The sequence below is a fragment of the Equus quagga genome, chromosome 11 (genome assembly GCF_021613505.1).
Source record: "Equus quagga isolate Etosha38 chromosome 11, UCLA_HA_Equagga_1.0, whole genome shotgun sequence".
Taxonomy (NCBI): Eukaryota; Metazoa; Chordata; class Mammalia; order Perissodactyla; family Equidae; genus Equus; species Equus quagga.
Window position 1 is genome coordinate 26,612,994 of NC_060277.1, and position 26,252 is coordinate 26,639,245.

At 49.3% G+C, this 26,252-nt stretch overlaps 1 protein-coding gene across 1 annotated transcript in view; it reads left to right on the plus strand.

Moving 5' to 3' along the window:
- Positions 1-151: 151 nt before the first annotated feature.
- Positions 152-26,252, plus strand: part of BEND3 (BEN domain containing 3) — a 34,291-nt gene continuing 8,190 nt past the window's right edge. Inside the window, exons 1-3 of the mRNA XM_046674218.1 lie at positions 152-458; positions 14,492-14,539; positions 15,040-15,242. Coding sequence (XP_046530174.1) covers positions 14,503-14,539; positions 15,040-15,242 — 240 coding nt within the window. The 5' untranslated portion in view covers positions 152-458; positions 14,492-14,502. The remainder of the gene's footprint in view (positions 459-14,491; positions 14,540-15,039; positions 15,243-26,252) is intronic.

The following is a 26,252-nucleotide window of genomic DNA, read 5'->3' on the forward strand; positions in this document are numbered from 1 at the left end:
CCCCACCCGGGCAGCCGGCGCGGGCCCACGTGGAGCTGCGCGGCGCCGGCCGAGCGCGCCGGCCGCCGGGCCCGGAGTGCGCGCCCCAGCTCCCCGCCGCGGCCGTTCACGCCCGAGCGCCGCCGCCGGTCCCGCGTGTGCCCCGCTGAGGGGGAGGGGCGGGCCGGGGGTGGGGGCGGAGGGGTTGTGGTTCCACTGCAGCGGGGGCTCCTGTGTCCTTGTGCGGAAATGACACACGGAGTCCCGTCACGTCACGCGAGAGCGCAGCGCACGGACACACACAAAGAGAGGGGAAAATACACGGCGCCCGCCCGCCGCCCCCAGCAACCGCCCGGGCCGCCCCGGCCAGGCCCTCCGCGCGCGGCCCCCGCTCCCCGGCCCCGCGCGCCCCCGCCCCCCCACGTGGCGCCCAAACTCGGCGCGGGCCCGCTCGGCAAAGTACAGAACTCGTGTCCCAGGTAAGTGCGGGGCGGATCGAGCCGGCCGCGCGGCGGCGGCGGCGGCGGCTCGGGGGCGGCCGGACGGGAGAGCCGCTGTAACATCCATGCCGGGGTGGGGGCGGGAGCAGGGGAGGGGACGCGCAGGGGGGCTGCCCAGAGCGCGCCCGCCGGCAGGAGCGCCCACCCCGCGCGGAGCCGGGCCGCCGGAGCGGGCGCCGGGCGCCCACGGGCTCGCCGCGCCCATTGTGCCGCGCGCCCCTTTGTGCCCGCTCGGAACGCGGCGGCTCCATGGCGTTCCGGGAGCACGCGCGCCGCGGGGCGGGGGGGGGACACGGAGTGGAACGGTCCGCGCCGCCGCCCCACTCGCGCCGCGCGCCGGCCCCGCGCCCCCGCCGGGCGCCGCGATGGAGCGGCCGGGCTGGCGGAAGGCTGTGCGGCGGCGGCGGCGCTGGGCTCGGCGCTCGCGCTCGGCCGGGCTGCTTGGGGACGGCTCGGCGCGGAGAAGGGGGTGTCAGAGCAGGAGCAGGGGGCGGGGACTGCCGCGCGATGCCGAGCGGGGAGCAGGAGGCCCGAGGAGCCGCCGCTCGGAGGGACGCTGCCTCCAGAGTCTGCAAATGGAGCGAGGCAGGCCCGCGGCGGCGGCGGCGGCGGCGGCGGCGGCCGGGAGCGGACAGGGCCGGACCCCGCCGCCAGGGGGCGCAGCGCTCCCTCCCCGGCCGTCCACGGCGCGGTGCGCGGTTCCCGCTGCCCGGGAGCTGGAGGCGGGCCCGGCGCCTGGGTGTGCACCGCGGCTGGCGCGAGGCCTTCCCGGCCGGGCCCGGAGCGCTCGCCGCCCCTCGCGGCCGCCCTTTCCCCTCTTTCTGGCAAACGCGCTTTCCCACGCACAGTTAGCCCTCGGCGTGCCGCAGCTCGGGAGGACCTTGGGTGCCGGTGCATATATACTTTTTACAAGGTGATTTTTACGGAGGTGAACAAGTTTGACTGCCCGGGTGGTCCGTCTGGCAGGATTTTACACGCAAAAGCTAACCAGACGCAAGTGCGCAGATTAGGAGTAGCGCTTGAGTCGGCAACGTTCAACTTCACCTTCTTAAAGTAACTTTGGAATGTTTAACGGGCCAAGGGCAACGCGAACTGCCAGCAAGCTACGGCTGCAGGACACTGAGGCTAGGAAGTGAGCTCCTGGGCTAGCTCGGTATGTAAAAGAGAGGCCTGGAGGAGATCCTTTTGTTACCCATGCTCCCAACTCCACCCCCGTAGTTTTTGTTTTTTTAACTACCCATCCCTAGTTTTCGGTTTCATATCACCATACAGAACCCTATCAGCTTCCCTCACCCTCGACTTTGAGATTTGCGCAAGATTTTGTATCTTCCTTACCGTTTTACATCCTCAGCTACGATCCCAGTGTCTGATAACTTAGTAGGTGCTCAATAAATGTTTACTAAATAAGCGGAGAGCCTCTTGGATTCTAGAAGAAAGGTGGAGTCAGTGCAGCCTGTTCCTACTAGCCAGTTAGCTGGTGTGTGCATGGCCCTTGAAATGAAATTCACGATAAAACCCGAGCCTTTAAAATCTGTCACGTAAAAACTCCCCCACTGAACGTGGGTTTTACTAGAGACGCCATCTCCTTGTGGAAGTAATTTAACAGAAAAGTTTCATGTCCTTCTCTTCCCCCGCCACACACGAAGCACTAGTTATAGCAAGAAAAGAGCCCAGTTAGGACCTAGTAGACGCGATGGTCAGCACTGCAACACATTGCAACATTTTCTTCGCAGTCTCTGTTTGTGTTATCTCTGAGTTCCTAAGCATCTCTTACGTGAGCAAAGGAATAGCAGGAGGTCTGATAATTAGGACGAGAAAAATTGGAACTCACTATGACAGATTTGATTTGGTGAATTTAATCTCCTGCAGGAACGTCCCACCTGCCACTTTTTAGAGCTGTCTAGAAAGCCCGGGAAGCAACGAAGAAAGAAACAAGCTTTTATGGATTGTATTGACACCATGATGAAAAATTGGGGAATCTGTCTCTTAAATACCTCAAACTTTATAATACAGAAACACTTGAAAGTTGCTAGCCAACCAGCAAAAATAATTCGGTGTTAGTGTATGGGAGGTTGGGATGTGGCGGTTTTTTTCTGGCACTTAATTTTGACGATAAGTGGTGAATTAGGATTGTCATCCTGATTATTCATTGTGCCCAATATTGGCTAAAGTAAGTTTGAGGGAATTTTTTGTGGAATTAACCGTTGTGGTGATGGAACTTTTCGGTATCCTCTTCTTGGTGGTGGTCACAGGGATGTATACACGTGGTATCTTTCAGAGAACACCCCTCCCCCCGGAGAGTAAATATTACTGTATGATAATTTTAAAAAATAAAATTCAAAGTCCAGAAAAAGCGCGTATGACAAAATGAATATTTTCCGTGCTTTGTGAGCATCCCCTTGCTCTCGCTGTTTCTTCCCCCTCCAGATTGGACTCTTGCTCTTCTCCCCCTCCTGATGCTCCAGTATCTCTTGCAACATCGTCGTTTCAGCTAGAGCTCTTGTGGTTTCTGGAACCAGCTGCCACACGTGACCTGCACATGCCAAGCTAGAGCTCTCGGTGCTGGCATTGGGCCTTCAGTGTGTCAAACAGGAGAAGTGCTATTTCACTCAGAGTGACATGTTAGTCACTGAATGATCAGACTTTTTACAAACTGTTATTTTAGAGCCAAGTTTTTCTCTGCAGCTCACCTGGGAATATGCTGTTTCTCCATTTTTAATCCCACTTGAAACACGTCTTTAAAGTCAGCCCTCTTGGGTTCTTGTTCTCTACCAACGTCCACCTTTCCTCTTCCCTGTCTGATTGTCAGTGATCACTGGCCAGTGAAACACAGTGCTGAGTTGAGTAAATCGTTTATTGGTCTTTCCTGCATGCAAGGGGCTGTTGGTTGAGCACGGAGCCAGTAAGTGGGAGGATGGAGGCTTGTGCTGGTGGGCGGGAGTGTCCGCCAGACTCTGCCCCAACTCTGATTAGCTCATGTGGTCACAAGACACCACGCTTGAAACAGTGGGAACTACATAGGAAACTCAGCTTCTATCTCCCAGGAAAATTAGTCACCATTGGACCATTGGACAGTCAGTCACATGAGTGGCTGCTGGCCCACCTTTCTTCCTTGAGCCCCAGTTTCTGGGTGCCAGGGTTGGTGCTTCCTGCTATTAGTGTCTAAGGAGGAAGCACTTCATGAAACCAGGGAGAGCTTGATAAGTAGAACCCCTTAGCTGCAGAAGACGTCACGTTTAGTCACCTTCGGAAAATGCAGTGTCCGTAGGGTTAGACACCCGTCGTGGGCGGGCAGGCGGGCAGGCAGGGCTGTGTGGTTGTACTTGGTGGCCCGCTGGAAGATGTGCTCTGACTGAATAAGGCAGGCAGTGACAATTACAGCTTTAGAAAAACTTGGGGGGAAATTGCCCTGGTTTTGTGAGGACTGGTATTTTTCAAACTGCATTTGCAGATGTGTCTAAAAATAAAAACAAATTGCAAACATGTCCCGCGAGTCCCATGGGCAGGGTACCACTGCCAAGAGGGCCGGGCTCCGGGGGCCTGCGGCTCCCAGCTGAGCCCCGCAGGGCGGATGGCATGGGAACATTCTTCCCGTCATCCTTAGGGAGAGCATTTTATTTGATCTCACCCGCTTCCAGTTGTTTCTACCATTTAAAAGTTACTAAACTTTGTAAAAGTTTTAAGCCATTTAATTTAATTTTGTAGTTCTTTAAAATATTCACTATTAACATGCACTTTAAAAATCTTTTTTTAAAAAGGGCTTTATAATGGGTAACATTTCCTGAGGGCTGTGAGCCAGGCACTTGCTCCTTTGTAGTTTTCACAAGCTCTCCTGAGAGGAGGTAGTGTGTCGGGCCCCATTTTACAGAAGAACCACGGCTTGGGTGGGCACGCATGTTGCCCAGTGTGAGAAGCTAATGCATGTGGAGCCAGGGGCTCCATGCCGGCCCACCTGACCCTGAAGTTTAGCAGGGAATTCCATTGTCTTTGAGATCAACTGCACTTGTCCCTACCTTGGTGGCCGGAGGGCCCATCCGGCTGTTGACTTGCCTGCCCAGCCCAGCCTACAAATGGTGCTCCGCAGAAAGGGAGAAGGCACAGCTGGGGACGGTCATGCCCCGTTCCTCCATCCCAGCTCCTCTCGGAAGGCGGACACGAGGCCGTCACCCCCTGGTCCACCCCACTTCTCTCCCTCTCCCTGCTGTCTGCAGTCCGCCGTCCTGTCCTGTCCCGTCCCGTCCCGTGTTGTCGTCCCGCACGCCCCACCAAGTGAGGTCCAGACTGCACCCCCCGCCCCTTTCTCTACCTGCACAATCAGAGTGCTCTCGTGAGCCTGCGGGGGGAACATGTACAGCGCTCAGACCACGGAGCCGGCGCGGCGTGAATGTTAGCCACTGCCCTGCTTCTCTGTTTCATTTTTAAAAATCAGTATGACCAGCAGCACAGAGAGATCAAAGTCACGTCGTGTGGTGTGACAGTTGTGAAAAGGGTGAAGTAACGTTTAGTTAGATATTAGCTAAACTTTTTGAATCCTTGAGTGTGTTTGTTAATAACACCTTCACAGTGGTCAGAGCACATTCTCTTTGCTTCACCTTTCGGATGTGGCGGTGCTGCACGGCCACCATCCCCCTGGTCTCGGGTTCCACTCACATTCCTGTTCCGGGGCTCGAATTCTCCGGGAGACCTTCCCGGAGTCGAGGGTTTGCCTCGCTTGACATCTGGAGACAGGACTTGGAAGATTGGGAGGGTTTGCACCTGAGCAGCCCGAGGTCAGGGCTGCGGGGCCACGTCTTCCCGGCCCTGCCCCTCAGCCCGGGGCCGAGTCCGGAGTTCAGTGGACCTTTCCAGTTTAGTGGGGCAGAATCCTGAGTCAGCTGGCTGGGTTTTGAACCTCGAGGTTTCAGGAAGCCCAAGTACTTCCCATTTCTGGGCCTGTGTGACTCCGGCCAGCCGCAAGCCTCTGTGCCGCCAAGGGGCCTCACGCAGCTCTCTCCAGAGCCTGGGAGCCTGGACCACTGCTCTCGGAGCGGCTGGGTCTTTTGAAAGAACTCGGTAGAGAGGCACCGGGTCACTCCCAGCCCACACTGGGCAGCGCCAGAGAACGCTTTCCCTTGGAAGCCTGTGGGACGTTTAGGAAAGAAACCAGCGATCCTGTGAGGGCAAAGGGCTTTACCAAGGAGTCGCCCCGCCAAGTGCCCCCTGCTCGGGGTGCTGTGTCAGCTTGCATCCCAACTCCTGCAGAGGAGGATTTCCCCCAGGCAGATTCTTGCCTGACTCCTTGTAACCAGTGACCTCACCTCCTCCCTTTATCTGTGGCCTGGCCCGGCCTTCGCTCCCCAGACCTTCACATCTCGCCTCTCTGCCCACTGCCTCCTGCTGCTTTGTCCTGGGCCAGGGCCCCCTGGAGCAGGTCTCTGAGTACCCAGTCAGGGAAGGAGGGCTCCAGGTGCTGGTCGGAACATCTCCCAGGGTGTTCAGACAGAAGAGAACCTGAAGAAAGGACCCCATTTCACAGTCATCGTCATCCAGAATGCAGAAGCCCGCAGGTTGGGCATCTTGGCCCTGGTGGATTGCTCAGCTTCTCTCCAGTCCATAAGTTTCCCAGCCAGCCACAAACCCAAACCTCCCCGGTGACCTGGCCTCAGGGGTCAGTTTGGATCCCTGATCCAGGAAATACTCTGAATTGTGATTTTTTTTCCTTCCATGAAATTTGGCTTATTTCAGAAAATAATTGAAGTATCAGGCAAATGCATCGATAGGGCCTGTAACGCCCCCACCAGGAAAGACATTTCCTTAGTGTCCAGAGCTGATCTTTTCACCTTCTCACTCACGCGTGGGTTTGTCAGGTGACACTTTTTTCTGGTCTCCCTTCTCCCCATGCTGAGGAGCTTTCTACACCTTCAGACGCGATAATTCAGGGACAGTTATGAAATGAAAGTCTTCACTAATGTATCAGCTATTATATTGTTTCTTAGAGCATCGGTATTTTAAGTGTTTAAAAGTTAAGTGATTTGATTTTCCATTCTTAGCTTATTGCTGTGTGTGGACCTAACTTAGAATATGACCTGGCTGGTCAGTAAAGATTGCTATACTTATTTTTTCATTTTTAAAAATTTGGGGGGGCCGGCCCCGTGGCCGGGTGGTTGAGTTCACGCACTCCGCTCCAGCGGCCCAGGGTTTCGCTGGTTCAGAGCCTGGGCGTGGACCAGTCATCAGGCCACGTTGAGGGGGCATCCCACATGCCACACCTAGAAGGACCCACAACTAAAATATACAATTGTGTACTGGGGGAATTTGGGGAGAAAAAAAGTAGGAAGAAAAAATAAGAAAGAAGATTGGCAACAGTGGTTAGCTCAGCTGCCAATCTTAAGAAAAAAAATTTTTTTTTCATTATCAAAGAATTGCATACCCAGTGTAGAATATTTGGAAAGTCGGAGAATAAATAAAAAAATAATCCATAATCCTCTTAATTGGAGGTAGTTAACATTTTGGCATATTTCCTTCCAGCTGCTTTATGGCATTTTTTAATTACGTAGTTTAGATATCCCCAGTGAACTTCGAAGTATGTTGTTATTGACTGGATAACTCTGTAATGAACAATTGATTTTGGATCTTTACACCTAATTTAATGCTCAGGTCTTTCTGTCAATAGAGGTTTTGAAGTTGTGTGTTCAGAAAATGTGTAGATGTTGACTTCCTAACTTTGTGTAATGGCAATAACAATAGTCAAAGGTGATCTCAATCCAAGTCACGTTCACTTTTGTTGTTGCTCCCATTTTCTCTGCATTTTTTGGTGGAAATGTATCAGTAATTAATAACAGTTAATGGTAGGATTTCCATGCTCAGTCTGACCCTAGACTTCCTGCTGGGCTTAACCCAGGATCGACTGGGAAGTGACAGACCTCCTGGCCCAGGTGCTTGGGCCTCCTGGCCTTTGCTCAGTGCCGTGACTGCGAATCGTAATTGTCAAGTGCGGGAGGCTCTGTAGGTAACAGAAGGATTTGGTTATAGGTCTTTAGAAGCTGAAAGTGATGAGGAACATCAAGATAGGCCCGTTTAAACATTGACCAAGTTATTCCCTAAGTAGATTTTTTTCCCCCTAGAATTTGCTTTGATTGACATTATTTCTCCCTCCAAAGGAAAAAAGTCTTGGAAGTATATGTTAGAGTTTAAAACTATTTGTGTCCGGATCACAGAACTGTAAGCATGGGTGGTCGCCCGCACAGCTGTGCCTGAAGCCTGTGTTTACTCCATGTCAGTTATGGTTGTCATAGAAACTCTAGTGTAGTTTCTTCTGACCTTGGGGTTCGGACTGCTCTTTTCTTCCTGGTACTTTTATCTTTGGTGTTTACCCGTCCTCCCATCCGACGGAGTTCCCAGGTTCCATCTTACCCTCCTGGTCCTCCCATCTCTGCCCCTGTGTTGGTTGCAGTCCCTGTGAATAAGCTCTCGATCCCTTGCACAGAGGACAGTCCCGCCACCGGCACCAATAGCTCCTGTCACACAGCCGGGCGTGTAGCCACCAAAGCACAGGGCAGGGAGACTGGGGCCCATTCCTGATGGTTTGATCTTGAACATGTTCCAGACCTTTCTGATCCTTGAGTCCCACACTTATGAAACAAGATGATCTCTGAGCTCCCTTCTGGCTCTAAAACGGTGCCTCATTTTCCTCACTGGTAGAAGGAGACTAACAAGAGTTCCCACCTCCTAGGATTGCCAGGTGAAATTTACAGCTCTAGGCACAGCGCCTTCCATGTGGGTGGGCTGTGGTTTCCATGGTGTGTCCGCTGAGTGTGCAGAGTTCAGGGCAGCGTGGTGAGGAGGTGGGTGGGAATGGCACACAGGGTTTCTGCCTTCAGGAGTCACCGGAGGGGCTGGCTCTGCCCCCTGCTGCCACCCGCCCCTGGGACAGCTCCATCAGCACCCTCAGCACTGCCTGCGGCCAGGGCACGCTCTCCTTGCCGGAAGCCCGTTACTATGCCCCGTGCTGATCATCAGCCTTTGTCTGTCTTCTCCCACAGGTACTGGTCACTCCCAATCCTTGTCTCAAAATCTGCTTCTGGGAGAACTCAAACTGAAGGAAGAAGTGATACAGACATTCCCATGATAGCTTAAGTGAAAAAAGCAAGGAACAAGGATCTTAAACCTTTTAGTCTCAGGATCTGTTCATACTCTTAAAAATTATTGAGGACCCCAGAGAGCTTTTGTTTATATGGGTTATACCTGTCTATATTTACCGTGTTAGAAATTAAAACAGAAATGTTTGGTTTTTTGGTGAGGAAGATTCTCCCTGAGCTACCATCCATGCCAGTCTTCCTCTCTGTTTTAGTGTGTGAGCTGCCAGCACAGCATGGCTGCTAACCCATGGTGCAGGTCCATGCCCAGGGACTGAACCCGGGCTGCTGAAGTGGAACACACTGAACTTAACCACTTAGGCTACTGGGGCTGGCTCTAAATTATTTTTTTATTAACTAAAAATAAGTTAAATATTTGCTTCATTTAAAAATAACTGTAATAAATCCATTACAAGTTAATGTCAATAACATTTTTTATGAAAAAATACCTTTTCCAAAAAAAAATTCTTAGTGGAAAGAGCGGTATTGTTTACATTTTGCAAATCTCTTTAAGGTCTGACTTAATAGAAGACAGCTGGGTTTTCATATCTGCCTCTGTACTCAATCTTTTGCAAACAATATATCATGTTGCCTTTGGAAAACTCTCCTGCACACTTGTGAGAGAAAAGAGGCGATAACATCTCAGTGTCACTAGGAAAATGGTTTTGATCTCATGGACCCCCTGGAAGGGTCTTGGATGTACTGACTCTCCCAAAAGAAAAGAAAACCCCCTCTTTGGAAAAGTGTCAGTTTCTCTGGTATAAATACTCCCACCGTGGCCAATTTCAAGCTATGACTTGACTCCACTAGTGGTGGAGTTGGGGAGACACAATCCGTGCAAGCCCATGTAAGTCAGCCCACTGCAGTCGATGAATCACACTCGAGAACCTGACACAGGATGTTTCTGGAAGGACACACAGGAAAAGCCACATGCTAGGCTCCGGAGAGTAACCTGGTGCTGGGGGACAGTGGGCCTTTTAACCAAATATCCTTTTATATCTTTTGAATTTTGTTTCATGTACATGTATGATCTAGTCCAAAAAAAGATTTTAGACATCTTCCCATCTTCAGATGAACTCTGAACATGTAAATTGACCTGTAATTGTAAATCTTTCCTGCTTTTCCATTTCTTTGTGGTATCTCTTAGAGTTCGTTCTTTCTCTGCATCCGCGAATGGTTCTGCCTCCCTTCCCCCTTGTCCTTCTTCACAGGCTTTCTTCCTCCCCCGAGCCAGGTGCATGCTGCTGGTGGGGAGTCAGGCTCAGCCGGCTCCGAGGTAGCCCCGCCAGTTACTGCATTTATGTAGTCAATTTAAGCAACTCATCCTTTGTAATTTGATATTTGAGTGGCTAAAGTATCTTCCTATTTCTGAACAAGATTACCCTCCCTTTTGTGCTTTTTGTAAACTGAAGGCTTTTCTGATGACGTTCTGTCTTCCCTACCCGTGTGCCCTGCATGGAAAATTGAACATTGTCCATCTCACTCTAGAAGGATAGACACCAGTAGGCATTTTAATGAAATTATATCCACTCCTACAAGCTCTGCAACATTTAAAACCTTTCCGTACCAATGACAGGTCACTTTGCCTGTGGCTTCCTAGACTATTTGGTTTAAAAAAATTATATGTAACAAGCATTTCCACTTATTAGATTAACCACTGGAGATTTGTCCTATTTGAGAGTTACCCTCCGATAAGTCCCCGATGTCTTAGAACCTGTGGTGTGTTAACTCGGGGGGGAGCCGGCTACGCGGGTCTCTGACACACGTCCCCTTCATTCGTTTGAGTCTTCCTTCGCCTTGGTCAGGTGTTTCTGAGAACAGGGAACCGCCACCCCTTGGGAAGAAGGCTGATTTTCAAGGACATGTGGATGTATAGACTGTCTCACGGTTTGAGATTCGTGGTGAGAGGAATAAGAGGGTTTTGAAAAGGAGAGAATGTTAAAATAAGAAATTCTACCAAGTCCAGCAGGCACAGGAGATTGTAATCCCAGCAGCCTGGGTGGGCGGGAGCCGCAGTGGTTGCTAGCTCCTGAGGTTATTATGTAAAGGAAAGGAATTTCTGTGGCATGCTCCATGTCCACCCAGGGTGAGCAAGCCAGTGACCTCGTCTGGACAGGTGACCAGGAAATGGAGGGAGCCACGTGATGCCCATCCCCTTTCCACCCAGTCGTGACGCTGTTGGTGTACCGTCACCACGTCATCTCAGATGCCGGGGAGTGACCCACACATCCCTCTCATAGAAACTTTTCTGTACTGTGGGATGGAGTCTATAAGCACGGAGGAGAGGGGATTCTGGGTAGCTACGGGGAGACAAAGGGGGATTTGGATGCTGCTGCTGCTGCTGCTGCTGGACAGAAATCCAAGGCTGGGACCTGTCCCCGTGTCATCAGAAGAACCTTAACAGAAGAATGAGGATCCTGTTATGTCCTCTCCCGGTGGCTGATGGGAGATACACACAGACTTGGTTTGAATCCCAGTTCTGTCACTTAACTAACAGCCGTGTGACACTGGGCAGGTTACTTGCCCTCCTTTTTGCCCTTCTAATAGTTGAATATTTTATTTCCATAATCAAAATGATATCAAAATAATTTTTCCAGCTTCATTGAGGTATAATGAACAAATAAAACTTATGTATATTTACGGTGTATGCCCTCACTTTCTTTCCTGGTGAGATTGGGATTCAAGTCACTCAGGATGAGGGGGGCGCACACGAGGGGCCTGGTGCGGTGGGCTGCAGATGTCCCTGAGGACCCTCTGCCCTCCCCACAGCAGGAGCCAGCTGCAGTGTTGGGCTTCCAGGCCTTGCACATGGGACCTTCCCCAGCTTCCCGATGAGTGTGACTTCCTTGCTGGCTGGGAGGGAAGGGGCCGCCATACTGCAGTGCTAATCTAGCATCTGTCACTTGTCTATAAATGAACACGGAAATGTTTTCTAAAGCAGATGCACACGGGGCATCTAGCATGCCCAGGAAGCCAGCAGCCCCTTCCTCCCACCTCACCCCCGTGACCCTTCCCCGCCTCCCCACCCCGCCTTCTCCCACACCCGGGGCGGCTCAGATGTGTGCTCTTCCACCATCGTTTTCTGATGAGAGGATCACCAGGAGCTCAGAACTCAGGTGCTAAATTGCCTGCTGTCGTGTCACATGGTGGTTGTTCAGAAAATCCCCTTCCTGCCCCTCAAGGCCCTCCCCACAGAGGCGACCCTGACACTTGCCCCAGGCCCTGCGCTGGTGGCCCGCGCCTGCCTTCTGGGCTCAGCGCTGCTCCAGAGAAAAGGGCTGGCAGGTGTCGCATCAGATAGCATCCGGTGCTGGGCAGCACTTGTGGTCCTGTCTCCTGTGTTTTCTCATCGAGCCCTGTTTTCTTTTCTTCTGGGAGTCGCTCGTCCTTTTAATAGTTTCCATTTAGCCAGAGTCGTCGTGGGTTTCCCTTTATTCCCCCAAATAAGCCATCCTCCATCTCCTCTGTGTCTCACCTTTCCTCTCCCAAATGTAGTTGTTTTCTGCACTGTCCCCTCTCCGCCAGCCCTTTCCCCATTCCTCCTGTCTCTCCTGCTTCCTTGCCGCTGCCCTTGATTCGAGGGAGTGGGGTATGTGACCGCATGGCAGGCTTTCCGAGGGCACTTGGCAAGCTCAGGGTGTCAGGGTGAAGCCTGAAGTGTTTCCGTGAGAGGCCCCCCCGACTGGGCTGCAACCCAGGCGGCCTGAATTCCTGCCTGCCGTCGGCTAACTTTCCTGTCCAAAAAGAAAGGAGTTCTCCCTGCCTGTCCCCCCAGACGCCCAGGTCATGTGACATTATCACACTCGAGGTTTATTTCCTTGGAATGCAGTGGCGATTGTATTTGCCAGCAGTCACCTCTGGTAAAGTAGTTCTTGGACCCTGGAAGTTGCCTGATTGTCTGTTTTCCCTCAGTAGCACCTTGTGTGTTCAGTTTTTCAGGTAAGAGATAGTTTGGTAAGTAGAAATTAATTTCAGTTTCAAATAAATCTTAAATTTTCTTATTCATTCTTCTGGAAATTAGTAATAGAGGGAGGAAGAGAATTGTGCCTGTCATAAGGTTACTGTGACGCACTGAGAATAGTGCACCACGTCATAAGCACTCTATGAGTGTGGCTACTGTTAGTGAATTTTGAAGTTGTCATGTGCATGGATCACCTTGACACACTCCCTCCCTTGCCCCCTCACTCCATTCGTCCATCTAAAACAAGGGCCCACACACTCTTCACAGCTGCTCGGTAAAAGGTTTACTGACCTGTGTAGATAGCATCGCTCTTCCTTATAGAGATGCTCCTTCGTCCTGCTCTCCCGATCCTCGGCCAGAATAGGACCTCAGTATTTGCAGGCAGCTTAATTAGTTATGGGACCCACAGCCCCTCAATGGCAACAGTACTGGCTGCCATGTGTATTCTTTTCCAGTGTTACTACCTCATTTCTTGTTGTTAGTGCTGTTGTTGCTGTTGGTGCCATCGAGCGGATTCTGACTCCCCGCGACCCCGTGCACAGCAGAGTGGAACTCTGCCCAGTCTTTTTGTGCCATCCTCTCACCTTCCAGCACTGTATCAGACAAGGCTCTGCTGCTATTCATGGGGTTTTCATGGCCAGTTTGTCAGAAGTGGGTGGCCGGTTCCTTCTTCCTGGTCTGTCTTAGTCTGGAAGCTCTATTGAAATCTGTCCACCATGGGGGACCCTGCTGGTGTTTGAAATCCCAGTGGCATAGCTTTCAGCATCACAGTAACGCTCAGATGCCACAGTATGATGACGACAGACAGGTGTTGTGGTTCCCTGACCTAGGAATGAACCTGGACGGCGGCAGTGAGAATGCCAGCTCTTAACCACTAGACCCCCAGGGCTGCTTGTGTCTCATTTATACCTTATATATTTATGGGCACACTTAGGTAACTTGGAGAATCTCAAAGACTTGCAACGGTGCTTTTAATCATGGTGTCTGTTCCATTCCGGCTGGCGCAGTGGGAGTCAGGCTAGCTCTGCACCAGACCCTACAGCCCCCTCTCGTCAGCCCCATTCCCTCGTCAATAAAAAGACGGGTTTGGACCAGATTGTGTGGAGCTCGAGAGCTTTAAAAACTCACAGTGCCTCTTTCTTCTTGTTGCTTCTGAAGGCAGGGCTAGACCAGCACCATCCAATTAAAAATGTAATGCAAGCCACATAGGTAATTTCAAATTTTCTAATAGCCACATTAAAAAAAGTGAAATTAATTTTGATAAAGTATTTTACTTAGCCCAGTAAATCCTAAATATTATCATTTCAACATGTAATCAATATAAAAAAATTTTAATGAGCTATTTCACACTCTTTTTTGCCATGCTAAATCTGTGAAATCCAGTGTGTATTTTATACTCACAGCACATCTCCATCTGGACTAGCCACATTTTGGAGTCCTCGGTAGCCACGTGTGACTAGTGGCTGCCACATGGACAGCACAGGTCTTTTTGGACCACCTGTGGTCCTAAGACCTCTGCTCGGGTCCATGGGATGCACAGCCTCCATCCTTAGTCAGCCTTTTCCTTTTGTGGCTGGAATTTATGAAGCAGGGACCTCACAGAAGATCATCCGAACTGGGGTCTTTTGTAAGACTTGATTTTCTCGAGTAACTATCCCCTCGCGCTGTCAGTGGCTCTCAACCCGTGTGTTAGGATGCGTTCTGCGCACACAGTCTTGGAGAAGTGCTCCCCGCAGGCACTCAGAAGGCTGGCTGCTTCGGAGCAACTGCAAACAAGAATAAGAGGCTGCAGTTTTCCAGGATGTGGCAGAGCAGCGTCCGCTGAACCTGCCGCCGCCCGGAGCCTGGGTTGGGAGGGTTGGGGACATTCTCCTGGGCACGGCAAGTTCAGTCAAACAAGCAGTAAATCGCGACTTTGTCTTTGTCTTTTCCTTTAGTGAAATAGAAGATGAACGCAACTGAATTCAGTGAAGATGTAGAAGAAGGTAAAAAAAATGCCTCTTTTAAAAAATTATTTTTAACTTGATATTTTTTTAGGTCATACATTCACACATTCACATGATTCAAAGACATAACAAGATACCTAATGAAAATCAATCAAGTCTCCTCCCACCCCATTCCCATCCCCCCCACCCACACCCCCGTTATGAATATCTTATGTATCTTTCCAGAGTTGCTTTTTAAAAAGCCTCATTTAAAAGATAGTATTTGTTTCTCTCCTTCCATCTCCTCGCCCTTCCCACCTAAAAGACTTTAAGACCAGTTTTGAAAAAAATGTTCTTGGAACATGGTTTTATTGTATAGCGCTCATGTGGTAAGATGAAATTACTTGGTTGGAAAGTGCAGTTTTGTTGTGACTGGACATTATTATCTGAGTGGTAGTGGCGGGGGGCGGCCTGGGAACACCCGGCGCCTGCAGAACCCTGCTAATCTCTGAGCGGCCCGGTGATCTTTCCCACTGAGCCCTATTTCTTCTCTGCCACAGTTCTAAAAAATAACACTGTGAAAGTGGAGACAGAGGCCGAAGATGCTGCCCTGGACTGCTCAGTGAACTCCAGGTCTGCCGAGAAGCACCCTCTGGACAGCGTCTTCACTGCCCTCCAGGACTCCAGCAAGCGCAAGCAGCCGGGCAGCGATGGCCAGCCCGACTCCGTCCCCAGCGTGAAGAGGCGGCGGCTGATTCCCGAGGTGAGGCCCAGCCCCTTCCACGGTTCGCTCGGGCTCCAACCCTCTGATTAGACGTTGAATCTCTCTACTCTGGGCATCGGGCAACTGCTAAACCTTTGGGCCTGAGAAGGCTTTCATTCCAGCTGTCCCATCTCTGGCTTGAGTTGCTAGAGGGTGTCTTTAACTGGAAATGTTGTCTATGTCTGGATTCATTATGGGGTAAGGGCAGTCTTTCCAGTGCAACTGCTTTTTTTTTAAAGATTGGCACCTGAGCTAACACCTGTTGCCAATCTTCTTTTCTTTTTTCTTTTTCCTTCTTCTTCTCCTGAAAGCCCCCCAGTACATAGTTGTATATTCTAGTTGTAGGTCCTTCTGGTTGTGCTGTGTGGGACGCTGCCTCAGCATGGCCTGGTGAGCGGGGCTAGGTCTGTGCCCAGGATCCAAACTGGCAAAACTGGGCTGCTGAAGTGGAGCGTGCGAACTTAACCACTCAGCCACGGGGCCAGCCTCTGCAGCTGCTTTTGAGTTCATCATTTTGCTTTGCTCCACAGGAAAAGCAAAAACTTGTTGATAACAAGGAGTGTTGATGAAGGCGTAACACAGGGCCACCCCAGTGGCGTAGTGGTTAAGTTCACGTGCTCTGCTTCAGCGGCCTGGGATTCGCTGGTTCAGATCCTGGGTGCGGACCTAGCACCGCTTGTCAAGCCATGCTGTGGAGGCGTCCCACAGAAAATAGAGGAAGATGGGCACAGATGTTAGCTCGGCAACACTCTTCCTCACAAAATGGAACTGGACATGGTGCCCCCTCAAGCAGCCTGCAGTCCAGATGTGAGACAAGACAGTTAAGATGGAGGGAGGCAGCCGTGGGAGATGCGGATGTGTCTGCCTGGGCTGCCTCACCAGCGAGCCTCCCCACAGCCAAGCAGGTTACATCTTAAACTCTTAGAAGGACGTTTTCCCTAGCTCTCTAGCCCAGACACACATACACAGGCTCTTTGGGGGGGACCCAGATAAGCATTTCAACTTGTGCATGTCTGTCCAAAACAGCCCATGTTTTCAAGGCTCTTTGTCATTAGCCAGAGCACCACCGAGGGTCAGCCTGGGCCTCTTTGGGTTGTTACTGGTTGGTTTTAATTCTCTTCTATGAGGTGCCAGGGCAGATTCAAATAAATTGGGAATTCAGGGATTTTAGAGACTTAATAGGTCTTCAATAAGTAAAAACTGTTCTTCTCTTTAATTAGCAAAATGATGAGATTAAGATTTTCACTAGGATTTAAATATACATGTTTACATTATAATGAGGGCCAACCTCCATTCCCCATCATGGAATGTTGACTGATACATTTATGTATTTATTTGGGTTTTTTTCCCCCCAAACAGCTTTATTGAGATATTCAGATACTATACAATTCACCAATTTAAATTGTACACTTCAGTGGTTTTAGTGTATTCGAAGTTGTGCAACCATTAGCAGAATAAATTTTAGAACATTATCATCACCCTGCAGAGAAATCCTCTACCCATTGGCACTCACTCCTCATTACCCCTCCTCAGCTCCTGGCACCTAATCTACTTTCTGCCTCTATGGATTTGCCTATTCTGGACATTTCATGTCAATGGAATCAGACTCTGTGGCCTTTTGTGTCTGCCTTCTTTTAGTCAGCATGATGTTTTCAAGGTTCATCCATGCTGCAACGTGTATCAGTACTTCATTCCTTTTTATGGCCAAATAATATTCCACTGTGTGAATTAACCACAGTTTGTTTATCCATTCCTTAGTTGATAGACGTTTGGGTTGTTTCCACTCTTTTTTTTTTTTTAAAGATTGGCACCTGAGCTAACATCTGTTGCCAATCTTCTTTTTTTTTTTCCTCCTCCTTCTCCCCAAAGCCCCCCAGTACACAGTTGTATATTCTGGTTGTGCTGTGTGGGACACCGCCTCAGCATGGCCTGATTAGCAACGCCATGTCTGGCCCGGGATCCAAACTGGTGAAACCCTGGGCCGCCAAAGCAGAGCGCATGAGCTTAACCACTCGGGCACGGGGCCGGCCCCTTTTCCACTTTCTGACTATCGTGAGAAATACTCAAGCAATACATTTTTAAGAAGCTATAGTGCCCAGAAAAAAAGTTGAATTTTTTAAATACCTATGAGCATTTTTTGTAACGGATTAATTAGAAATATCCCACCCTTGCCCCCCTGACTGCCTGAACCAGCCACGTGCTGCACACGCTGTGACTCTGGGGAGAGTGTCATGCGGGGACGGCCGTTTCCAGTGCAGTGAGTAGGGACTACAGATTAAACCTCGGATCCCTGAGATTCCTGCCATGGCAAATGAAAGCTGCAAGGTGGTTGGTAGAATAGCTTGTTTGAAAAATGGTTATCTGTTTGCTCTTTCTGATGTTTTATTTTAAACCACAATATATTATCCCTTTCCCAAATGATTGATATTTAGGTGTTTTCCACATTTATATCATTATAAATGGTGCCACAGGCACCATCCACATACATAAGCCCAGTGCCCTTCTGTGGGTGTTTCTATGGGTCAGATTCCTAGAGGTTGTTCCTGAAAATGTTGAGAACTTTGGGAAGCACTATGCTAAGTTCCTAAAGGAACCCCTGAAATCACTTTCTTCTGTGCGTCACATTACATTTCTGCTTATGATCAAGTCTGTAAACTTCCAGTTTGCAAGTAAAGCCAGAGGTCAAGAAATGGAGCACAAAGTTGAGTGTATCAGTTCACTTTTTTGTTTTTTCTTTAAAGATTGGCACCTGAGCTAACATCTGTTGCCAATCTTCTTTTTTTTCTTCTTCTTCCCAAAGCACCCTCAGTACACAGTTGTAGATTCTAGTTGTGAGTGCCTCTGGTTGTGGCATGTGGGATGCTGGCTCAGCGTGGCCTGATGAGCGGTGCCATGTCTGTGCCCAGGGTCTGAACTGGTGAAACCCTGGGCTGCCGAAGCGGAGTACGCAAACTCAACCACTTGGCCACCCGGCCGACCCCTCGGTTCACTTTTGCTGTGTGGCAAACCACCCCAAAACTTAGCAGTGTAAAACAACCAGCATTTTATTTTTTTTATTTTTAATTAATTTATTTTTTTTGAGGAAGATTAGCCCTGAGCTAACTACTGCTAATCCTCGTCTTTTTGCTGAGGAAGACTGGCCCTGAGCTAACATCTGTGCCCATCTTCCTCTGCTTTATACGTGGGACGCCTACCACAGCATGGCTTTTGCCAAGCAGTGCCATGTCTGCACCCAGGATCCGAACTGGAAAACCCCGGGCCGCTGAGAAGCAGAACGTGTGCACTTAACCGCTGCACCATCAGGCCAGCCCCCATACAACCACCATTTTATTTATTCACAGTTCTAAGGGTCAGCTGGTGGTTCTGCAATTTGGCCTGACGTGTCAGGGCTGGGTAGTCTGGGATGACCTCCTCCCATTTCTGGGACCTCACCTGGGCGGCCGGGATGACTGCAGCCTCCCTGTATGCGCTTTCTCACCCTCTCGGAGGCTAGTCCGGGCCTGTTCACATGACGTGAAAGAGTTCTAGGAGCAAGAGAGGGCCAGCCCCGGGGCAGACACTCCTCGTGCCTCTGTCTGCATGACATTTGCTAGTGTCCCATTGGTCAAAGCAAGTGCTGTGGCCAAACCTAGACTGAAGTGGTGGAAAAACCGACTTCACCTCCTGGTGGAAGGAGCAACAAAGTCACGTGGCAAAGAGGCTTTCACACAGGATGGGGGAGCTGTTGGGGCCCTTTTTGTAAACAATTCACCACAGGAAGGGACAGCAAGCTCTCCCAGCAAGAAGGAGTTCTGACCACGCGTAGGCCAGGTTGAGGCCTTTGTGGAAGACCCGAGGTGACCCTGTTGTCTCATTGCACAAATGCTGTCACTCTTTATCCTTTCATTCAGTAAATTTTTGTTGTCATGGCATCATAGAGCAGGAAGCATCTTTGTATTCTTGGAGGCAGAAAGGGAAGGAGAAAGTTCTTAGGATTTATATTTTAGTTGACTCCTTCAGTATGTGAAGCAAGTCAGAAAGATCTGCACTGCGCTCGAGCCCCATCGAGGTTCATAGTGGAGGGATCCCCTGAGCATCGTTGGATGGTGTGGGGTGCAGTTGCTCGTCATTATCTGTGAAGGCAATAAAATTTAGCCAGACCTTCAGGCATCTTGCAGGAATTCTGACATTGTTGGAGAAAAAGGAACCAAAAATGCATTTGAATATTTTTTCTTTCTTTTTCTTTTTTTTTCTTTTTGGTGAAGAAGATTGTCACTGAGCTAACATCTGTGCCAGTCTTCCTCTATTTTGTATGTGGGACACTACCATAGCGTAGCTTGATGAGTGGTGTGTAGGTCTGTGGCCGGGATCCGAACCCGTGAACATGGCTGCCAAAGCGGAGCACACAAACTTAACCACTATGCCACTGGGTCCGCCCTGAATATTTCTAATATGACTTGTCCAATTTACGCATCCTAACCTGTCACATATGTTTACAATGGATTGGATACAGCAGGCAGTTCTAGCCCATTAGATTTTGAAGTGAAAAAAACATGTTAAGTCCTGGATTTTATTTTGGGTATTTTATTAGCTGTGTTCATTTTCCTTAGTGTAACAAAGTGAGGTTGATATCCTTGCCTTCCTTCCTGTTCTGTAAAAAGAATGTATGTAAGTATAAATCTTTTGAAATTCTTTTTTTTTTTTTAAGATTTTATTTTTCCTTTTTCTCCCCAAAGCTCCCCGGTACATAGTTGTGTATTTTTAGTTATGGGTCTTTCTAGTTGTGGCATGTGGGACGCTGCCTCCACATGGCCTGATGAGCGGTGCCATGTCTGCGCCCCAGATCCAAACTGGCAAAAGAAACCTTGGGCCACTGAAGCAGAGCATGCAAACCCAACCACTCCGGCCACGGGGCTGGCCCCTGAAATTCTTGTGCTCCTTGTAGAAAAGTGGCGTGTGAATTCAGACAATACTTTTTTTTTTAAGTTTGTGTAAATTCATCTATCAGTAGCCTCAGAACCTGGGGACTTTTGAACAATCTATCAGTTTTATGAAATTATAGTATATGTTGATTTTTCAAAAAATCAACACGATTTGGGGAGTATATGTGGCTTTCTTAACCACTTTCACCACAGGGTGAGACAGGAGGGATCAAGAGGCTGAAACAAGCAATAATCATCAGAAAAGTGGAGGAGGCTGGCCTGGTGGTGCAGCGGTTAAATTCGCACGCTGCACTTCGGTGGCCTGGGGCTCGCTAGTTCGGATCCCAGGTGCGGACCTGTGCACTGCTTATCAAGCCATGCTGTGGCAGGCATCCCACGTGTAAAGTAGAGGAAGATGAGCACGGATGTTAGCTCAGGGCCGGTCTTCCTCAGCAAAAAGAGGAGGATTGGCAGCAGATGTTAGGTCAGGGCTATTTTTTTAAAAAATTTTAAAAAGTAAAAAGTAAAAGTGGAAAGGAAGTACATTAAGTTATCAAGTACCTGCTCAACAAATAGCCCATTCCTTATTTTGTATCATTTAATCCATATATCAAACCAATGATGAGAGACTTAATATCTCCACCACAAAGGTGAGCAAACTCGGGCATGTAAGTTACAGCCAGGATGCCAGTGGGGCAGCCGCATTCCCAGTGTGAGGTACCAGGAGGATTGGGAACACTCCGGCTCTGGGGTCCCTGCTGTCCAGGGAGGTGAGCCCCACCTTCTCTGATCCAGTCCACAGGAATAACAAATACCAGAATGAGGGGAGAGTTCACCATGTGGCCTTCGGCCAATTATGTGGCCTCCCAGACTCCGAGGTTCCTCCGCGGTGATGAGGGCTGACCCTGCTCACCTCCTTGGTTTCTTGTGTGGATCGTGAGACAGCCCATGTAAGGAGCCTGGCACAGGGCCTGCCCCACATCCACCTTCAGAATGGTTATTTATTGCCCCAACCCCCTTCTCTAACTCCCACCCTGTGGTCAGTATTCCGCTGCCTCCCTCCACATTTATCTGAATGAGAGTGGCATGGAATTGCCAAGGGAGGCCGTCTGATGCCCTACAGGATGCTGCAGGCCTGAGCACCCTCGATTCTGAGTTCCGTCCAAGTCAGAACATAGGCCACCTTCCACCTTCTCCCCCAGCCCCACGGAAAGGGGAGGAGGACGAAGGGGGGAGGTTGAGGGGTAGCCCCGAGGCTAAAGGTGAGTCATAGTCAAACTCCGTCAGTGCTGACAGCTTGTTTGTGAGTGACATTCAGTACAATGCTTAGAAGATAAATAAAACGGCCCTCAAAAAACCTAACAAAAGGCTGTGTAAAGACTTATTTGGCACCTCCACCGCAAAAGGTTCCGTAGCCAAATACAGCAGATGTGGGAGGTGAGTAGCCAGCATTTTTATTGGTAATCATCTTTTTGTTCACGGAAGTGGGGGTGATACTCAGGAGCCCTGTGCCAGGCAGAAGGTAGCTTTGTTCTCCTGGGGTTTTTGTTTCTTACTTGTTTTTAATCCTGAAGTGTCACTGTGGTTTGTTTTTCAATTGGAGAACAGAAATGTCATCTCATTTATTCAGCGCAACTGCACTGAACACCTCCTCAGTGTCCATTAGGGTGGCACCAGCTGGAGACATCATAATTCCACAGCAGCCAAAGCAGAGAGGTCCTGTGGCCCTTCCCATTCTGACGAGGCTCAGAGACGTGAGCACAGGCGAACCTGCTCGATTCAGAGCTGTGCCCTTAAACCCGAGGCTGGCGGCCCAAAGGGCCGTGGGGCGTTTGTAAGAGGCTGTGAGGAGCCTTGGAGGACGTCTTGCCCTGACACTTTGTCATCCTTTCAGGTCTTTCTCTTTTCCCTTCATTATAGTTGCTGCTTCTCCCCAGATTCTTATTCTTAGGCATCATAGCACATTCTTCATCCTCACTGTACCCTGTCGGCAGTATAAGGATGACCCTGAGGGGAGAAGCCACCAGGGCAGGGACTGTGTCTGGCTTATTGCCTGTGTGCCCAGGGCCTTGCACAGTATCTGCCGGATATTGGGCTCTCGGTGAGGTTTCCTGGCTCTGTGTGGTAGAGAGCTCTTCCATACCTTATAGCTAACTATGTCTGGGCATTTGATGATGAGGATGATGAGGATGAGGATGATGATAAAATTTAATGATGACGAAGATAAAAATTCTCTTGAAAAGGAAAAATATTAGTATCACCCCTGCCCTGATTATTTGGAGGGGGGTGGTGACGCCAGCCCCCTGGGAGGTGTTTTACATGGTCTGCCCTTGATGCCACATTAATTCTTGACTCCCTGCTCTTTCAAAGGCATGCTGCTTTCTTGGTGTTCCAGTTTGCTGACTCTCTGGGCACCATTTAGCCACTCATCATTTGTTGAACTGAATTCAGTGACTGCTCTTGGATTTGGAGTCCTGAGGAAGATGTTTAATGCCTGGAGTATCTCCATGGTGACCCAGTCCCTGGGATGTCATTGGGCACAGACACATGGAAATCTCCCCAGTCTACTGACCCCTCACTTGTAACCCAACATCAACCCCTTTTTTTTCACCGGATTCTCCAGCCAAGAGATTTGGGCATTCCCTCCTGAGTCTGAGGGTCATGGTGGTAGAGTAAATGCCCTGATCACATCCAGGATCGAGGCTGGCAGCGCAGAGCTGGAGCTGTGCAGCCGAGTTCCCATATGGTTGGAAGATGAGCCTGGGAGCATTGGGAATGGTGTCAGCCAGACATCCAGTGCCAAGTAGCACAGATTTAAAGATTTCTTGATACTCCTAGACAGCTGAGCAGAGATTTTATCAGCAGCAGCAAATGCAGCCAGCCCGTCGTCGCTTTGGCAGCATTTGTGGAATTAATTGGAGCCCTGAGTTGACAGGACACCAGTCTAGGGGTATCTAAGAACCTTCTCTTGGGTGCTGTGTTGTGTTTTGTGCTGAACTGTATATCCGTGGTCTCTGGGAGTGAAGAATGTTGCCCTCTACTGGGACTCTAACTTAATGTTTTATTCAAGCCAGTTAGCCAAACATGTTTCTATTGATGGCAGTGTTTCTAACATGCCTGGTAGAAACTGAAATATTTTTATTAATGAGGCTGAATATTGAGAGTTGTGGAGGGGATTTCCATTCCAGTGTACTCTGGCCTTCTGCCTGCCGTAGGAATGTGGGGGAGTCAGACAACTTCTGTTTGTTGTTGGTGTTCAGTCAATTCACCCAGAAACTTCTCCCTGTACTTGTTTTCTACTCTGGGTCTTAATTAGGGCAGACCTCCCTCGAGATCATGTGCTCTTGTGATGTGGCGTGTGAGCTTCTGATCTCTCTGCAGCAAATCTTATTTTAAATGTATTGGTGGGACCACTTGTGGTAAAGCAAAAACCCCTCTTCTAAAATCACTCCTAAGGTAGTTATGACTTTTTTTTTTTAAGATTTTATTTTTCCTTTTTCTCCCCAAAGCCCCCCAGTACATAGTTGTATATTTTAGTTGTGGGTCCTTCCAGTTGTGGCATGTGGGACGCCGCCCCAGCTTAGCCTGATGAGTTGTGCCATGTCCGCACCCAGGATCCAAACCGGCGAAACCCTGGGCCGCCGAAGTGGAGCGCACAAACTTAACCACTCTGCCACAGGGGCCCCTAGTTATGACTTTTTTAATGTTTGGAATTACAAACTCAGATTTCTCTATATTGGTTAAACTTCATGGTTATCTTCGGATCCATGGGACCGCCAAGGTTATTTTGGTGTAATAGAATTTAATGGTGAATAAGACGTTAAAAATCTAATTTACAGTCTACAGAAATTAGCAAGTAAGGCACTTTGAATTTATTAGGCCAGTGCTTTTCAACAGTGACCCACAGTTATAAATCTACCTTCTAGAGACATACAGCTCACATATGGATTTGCATGTAAATATCTAGGCGCACACAGAGAAATAAGACAAAACTTTCCTGAATTTACTTACTGTGTACAATGTCCTCTGATATTTTCTGTCCTGTTTTCTTTTTCTTGTCCTTCCTGCTTTTCTTTTTGTCTCTCTTTCCTTTTCCTTTCCTCCCTCTTTCTTTCTTCTTATGCTGGTCATGACCCACCAATTCAACTTGATCATTTACTAACAGGTCACTACTCACAGTTCCAAACAGGCTGCATTAGGGGTAGAGATTTTCATCTCCATCCCTTCCTTTCTCCAAGTTTCTGATGTGGGTATGTGGTTTCCTCTCACCCTCCATCCCTCCCTTCACAGTCCTCTGCTTTCTGCCGGATAGCAGAACAAAAGAACTTGAAAGAGCTTAACCCCCCTTCAGCTCATTTCTCCTGTACTCTTCCCTGCCCCCAGCCTTTAGGGCCAGCAGACCTCAGAGGTGCCTTCCACGAGTGCCCTCCCCTGCTGCACTGTGGGAAAGTCCTCCTCTTGTTTGCTGGCTGAGGGTAACCATCACAGCTAGTTTAATAAAAAGCCCGCTGTATTCTCTCTGCTCTGGCTTGGGAGTAGCATTGTTTAACAGTAATCACGTTGTAACAGTACACATTTATTAAGCACTTGCTGTGACTCAGACACAGCTCAGTGCTTTATGTACATACATTATCTCATTAAGTCCTCACAACTACCCTGTGAGGTGGGTACCATTATTCATCCCTGCGGTACACACAGGAAGCTGAGGCATAAAAAATCACATACTTTGGCCAAGGTTGCACAGAGGACAACCTGAGCTGAGCCCTTATCCCCTCCTTTATACCTCTCTGCAGTCATGTTAATCATGAAGCTGGTGGCCTATCTGAACAGCCCATATTTGAGAGTGCTGGCACCCCTGCCCTGCTTTAACATCCATGCGTGCGGTTCACAAACACTCATTGAGCTCTCCTGTGTCCCCGGCACTTAGCTAGGCACCAGGGATAGACTCCAGAATGACATGGTCCCGTCATGTAACCATCATGCATTGTGATGAGGATGGAGACAAGTCGGTGAGGAGACTCCCGGAGGGAGAGAGGGGCAGGTGGCAGGCCACCCATCACAGGCTCCCCCATCCCAGCACGCCCCTGGTCCTGTGCTCTTGGGAAGTGTGTGGGGTGGGTGGATGTAGGGGGCCAGGTGCCTCTGACCTCCATCAGCTTATACAGACGAATCCTGAAGAAAGCATTGGCCGGCTTCATGGGATAATTAAAACACTTAGAAAAATGCCTTTATCTAAAGATTCCTGAGAGAGTAAAGTAGCTTTTCTTTTGCAGAGATGCAAGAGAAAAATTAACCTTTCTCTAATACGAGTCAGATTATTCTATTTAAAAGCGAGGACTCCGGAAGTATCATCTTCATCAGTTCCTTTGCTGAGTAGTATCCCATTGGATGAATATATCACAGTTTATCTTTTTTTTAAAGATTGGCACCTGAGCTAACATCTGTTGCTAATCTTTTCTTTCTTCTTCCCAAAGCCCCCCAGTATGTAGTTGTATATTCTAGTTGTGAGCACCTCTGGTTGTGGTACGCCGCCTCAGCATGGCCTGATGAGCAGGGCCATATCTGTGCCCAGGATCCGAACTGCTGAAACCCTGGGCCGCGAAAGCGGAGCGTGTGAACTTAACCACTCGGCCACAGGGCCAGGCCCCAACACAGTTTATCTTTATGACTTGTTGATAAAAAACTTGGATTGTTTCCATTTTGGGGCTATTTACAAATAGGACTGCCATGAACACCTGTGTACATGTCTTTGTATGATTGTGTGCTCTCATTCTGCTTGGTGAATAACTACCTAGGAATGGAATACCTGGATCATAGGATCCCGTGTATGTTTAACTTTTTTAGAAAATACCAACTTTTCCAGAGTGGTTACATCATTTTATATCCCCACCGGCAGCATATAAGAGTTCCAGTTCCTTCACGTCATCTCCAACACTGGGTATTGTCCATCTTTTTGATTATACCCACTCTGGTGGGGGTGATGTGGTTTTCCTGAGCATGTTACTAATGAGCATCTTTTTATGTGCTTATTTGCCGTTTATGCGTCCTCTTTGGCTGTTGAAGTCATTGATTGGGCTGTATGTCATTGATTGGGCTGTGTGTCATTGAT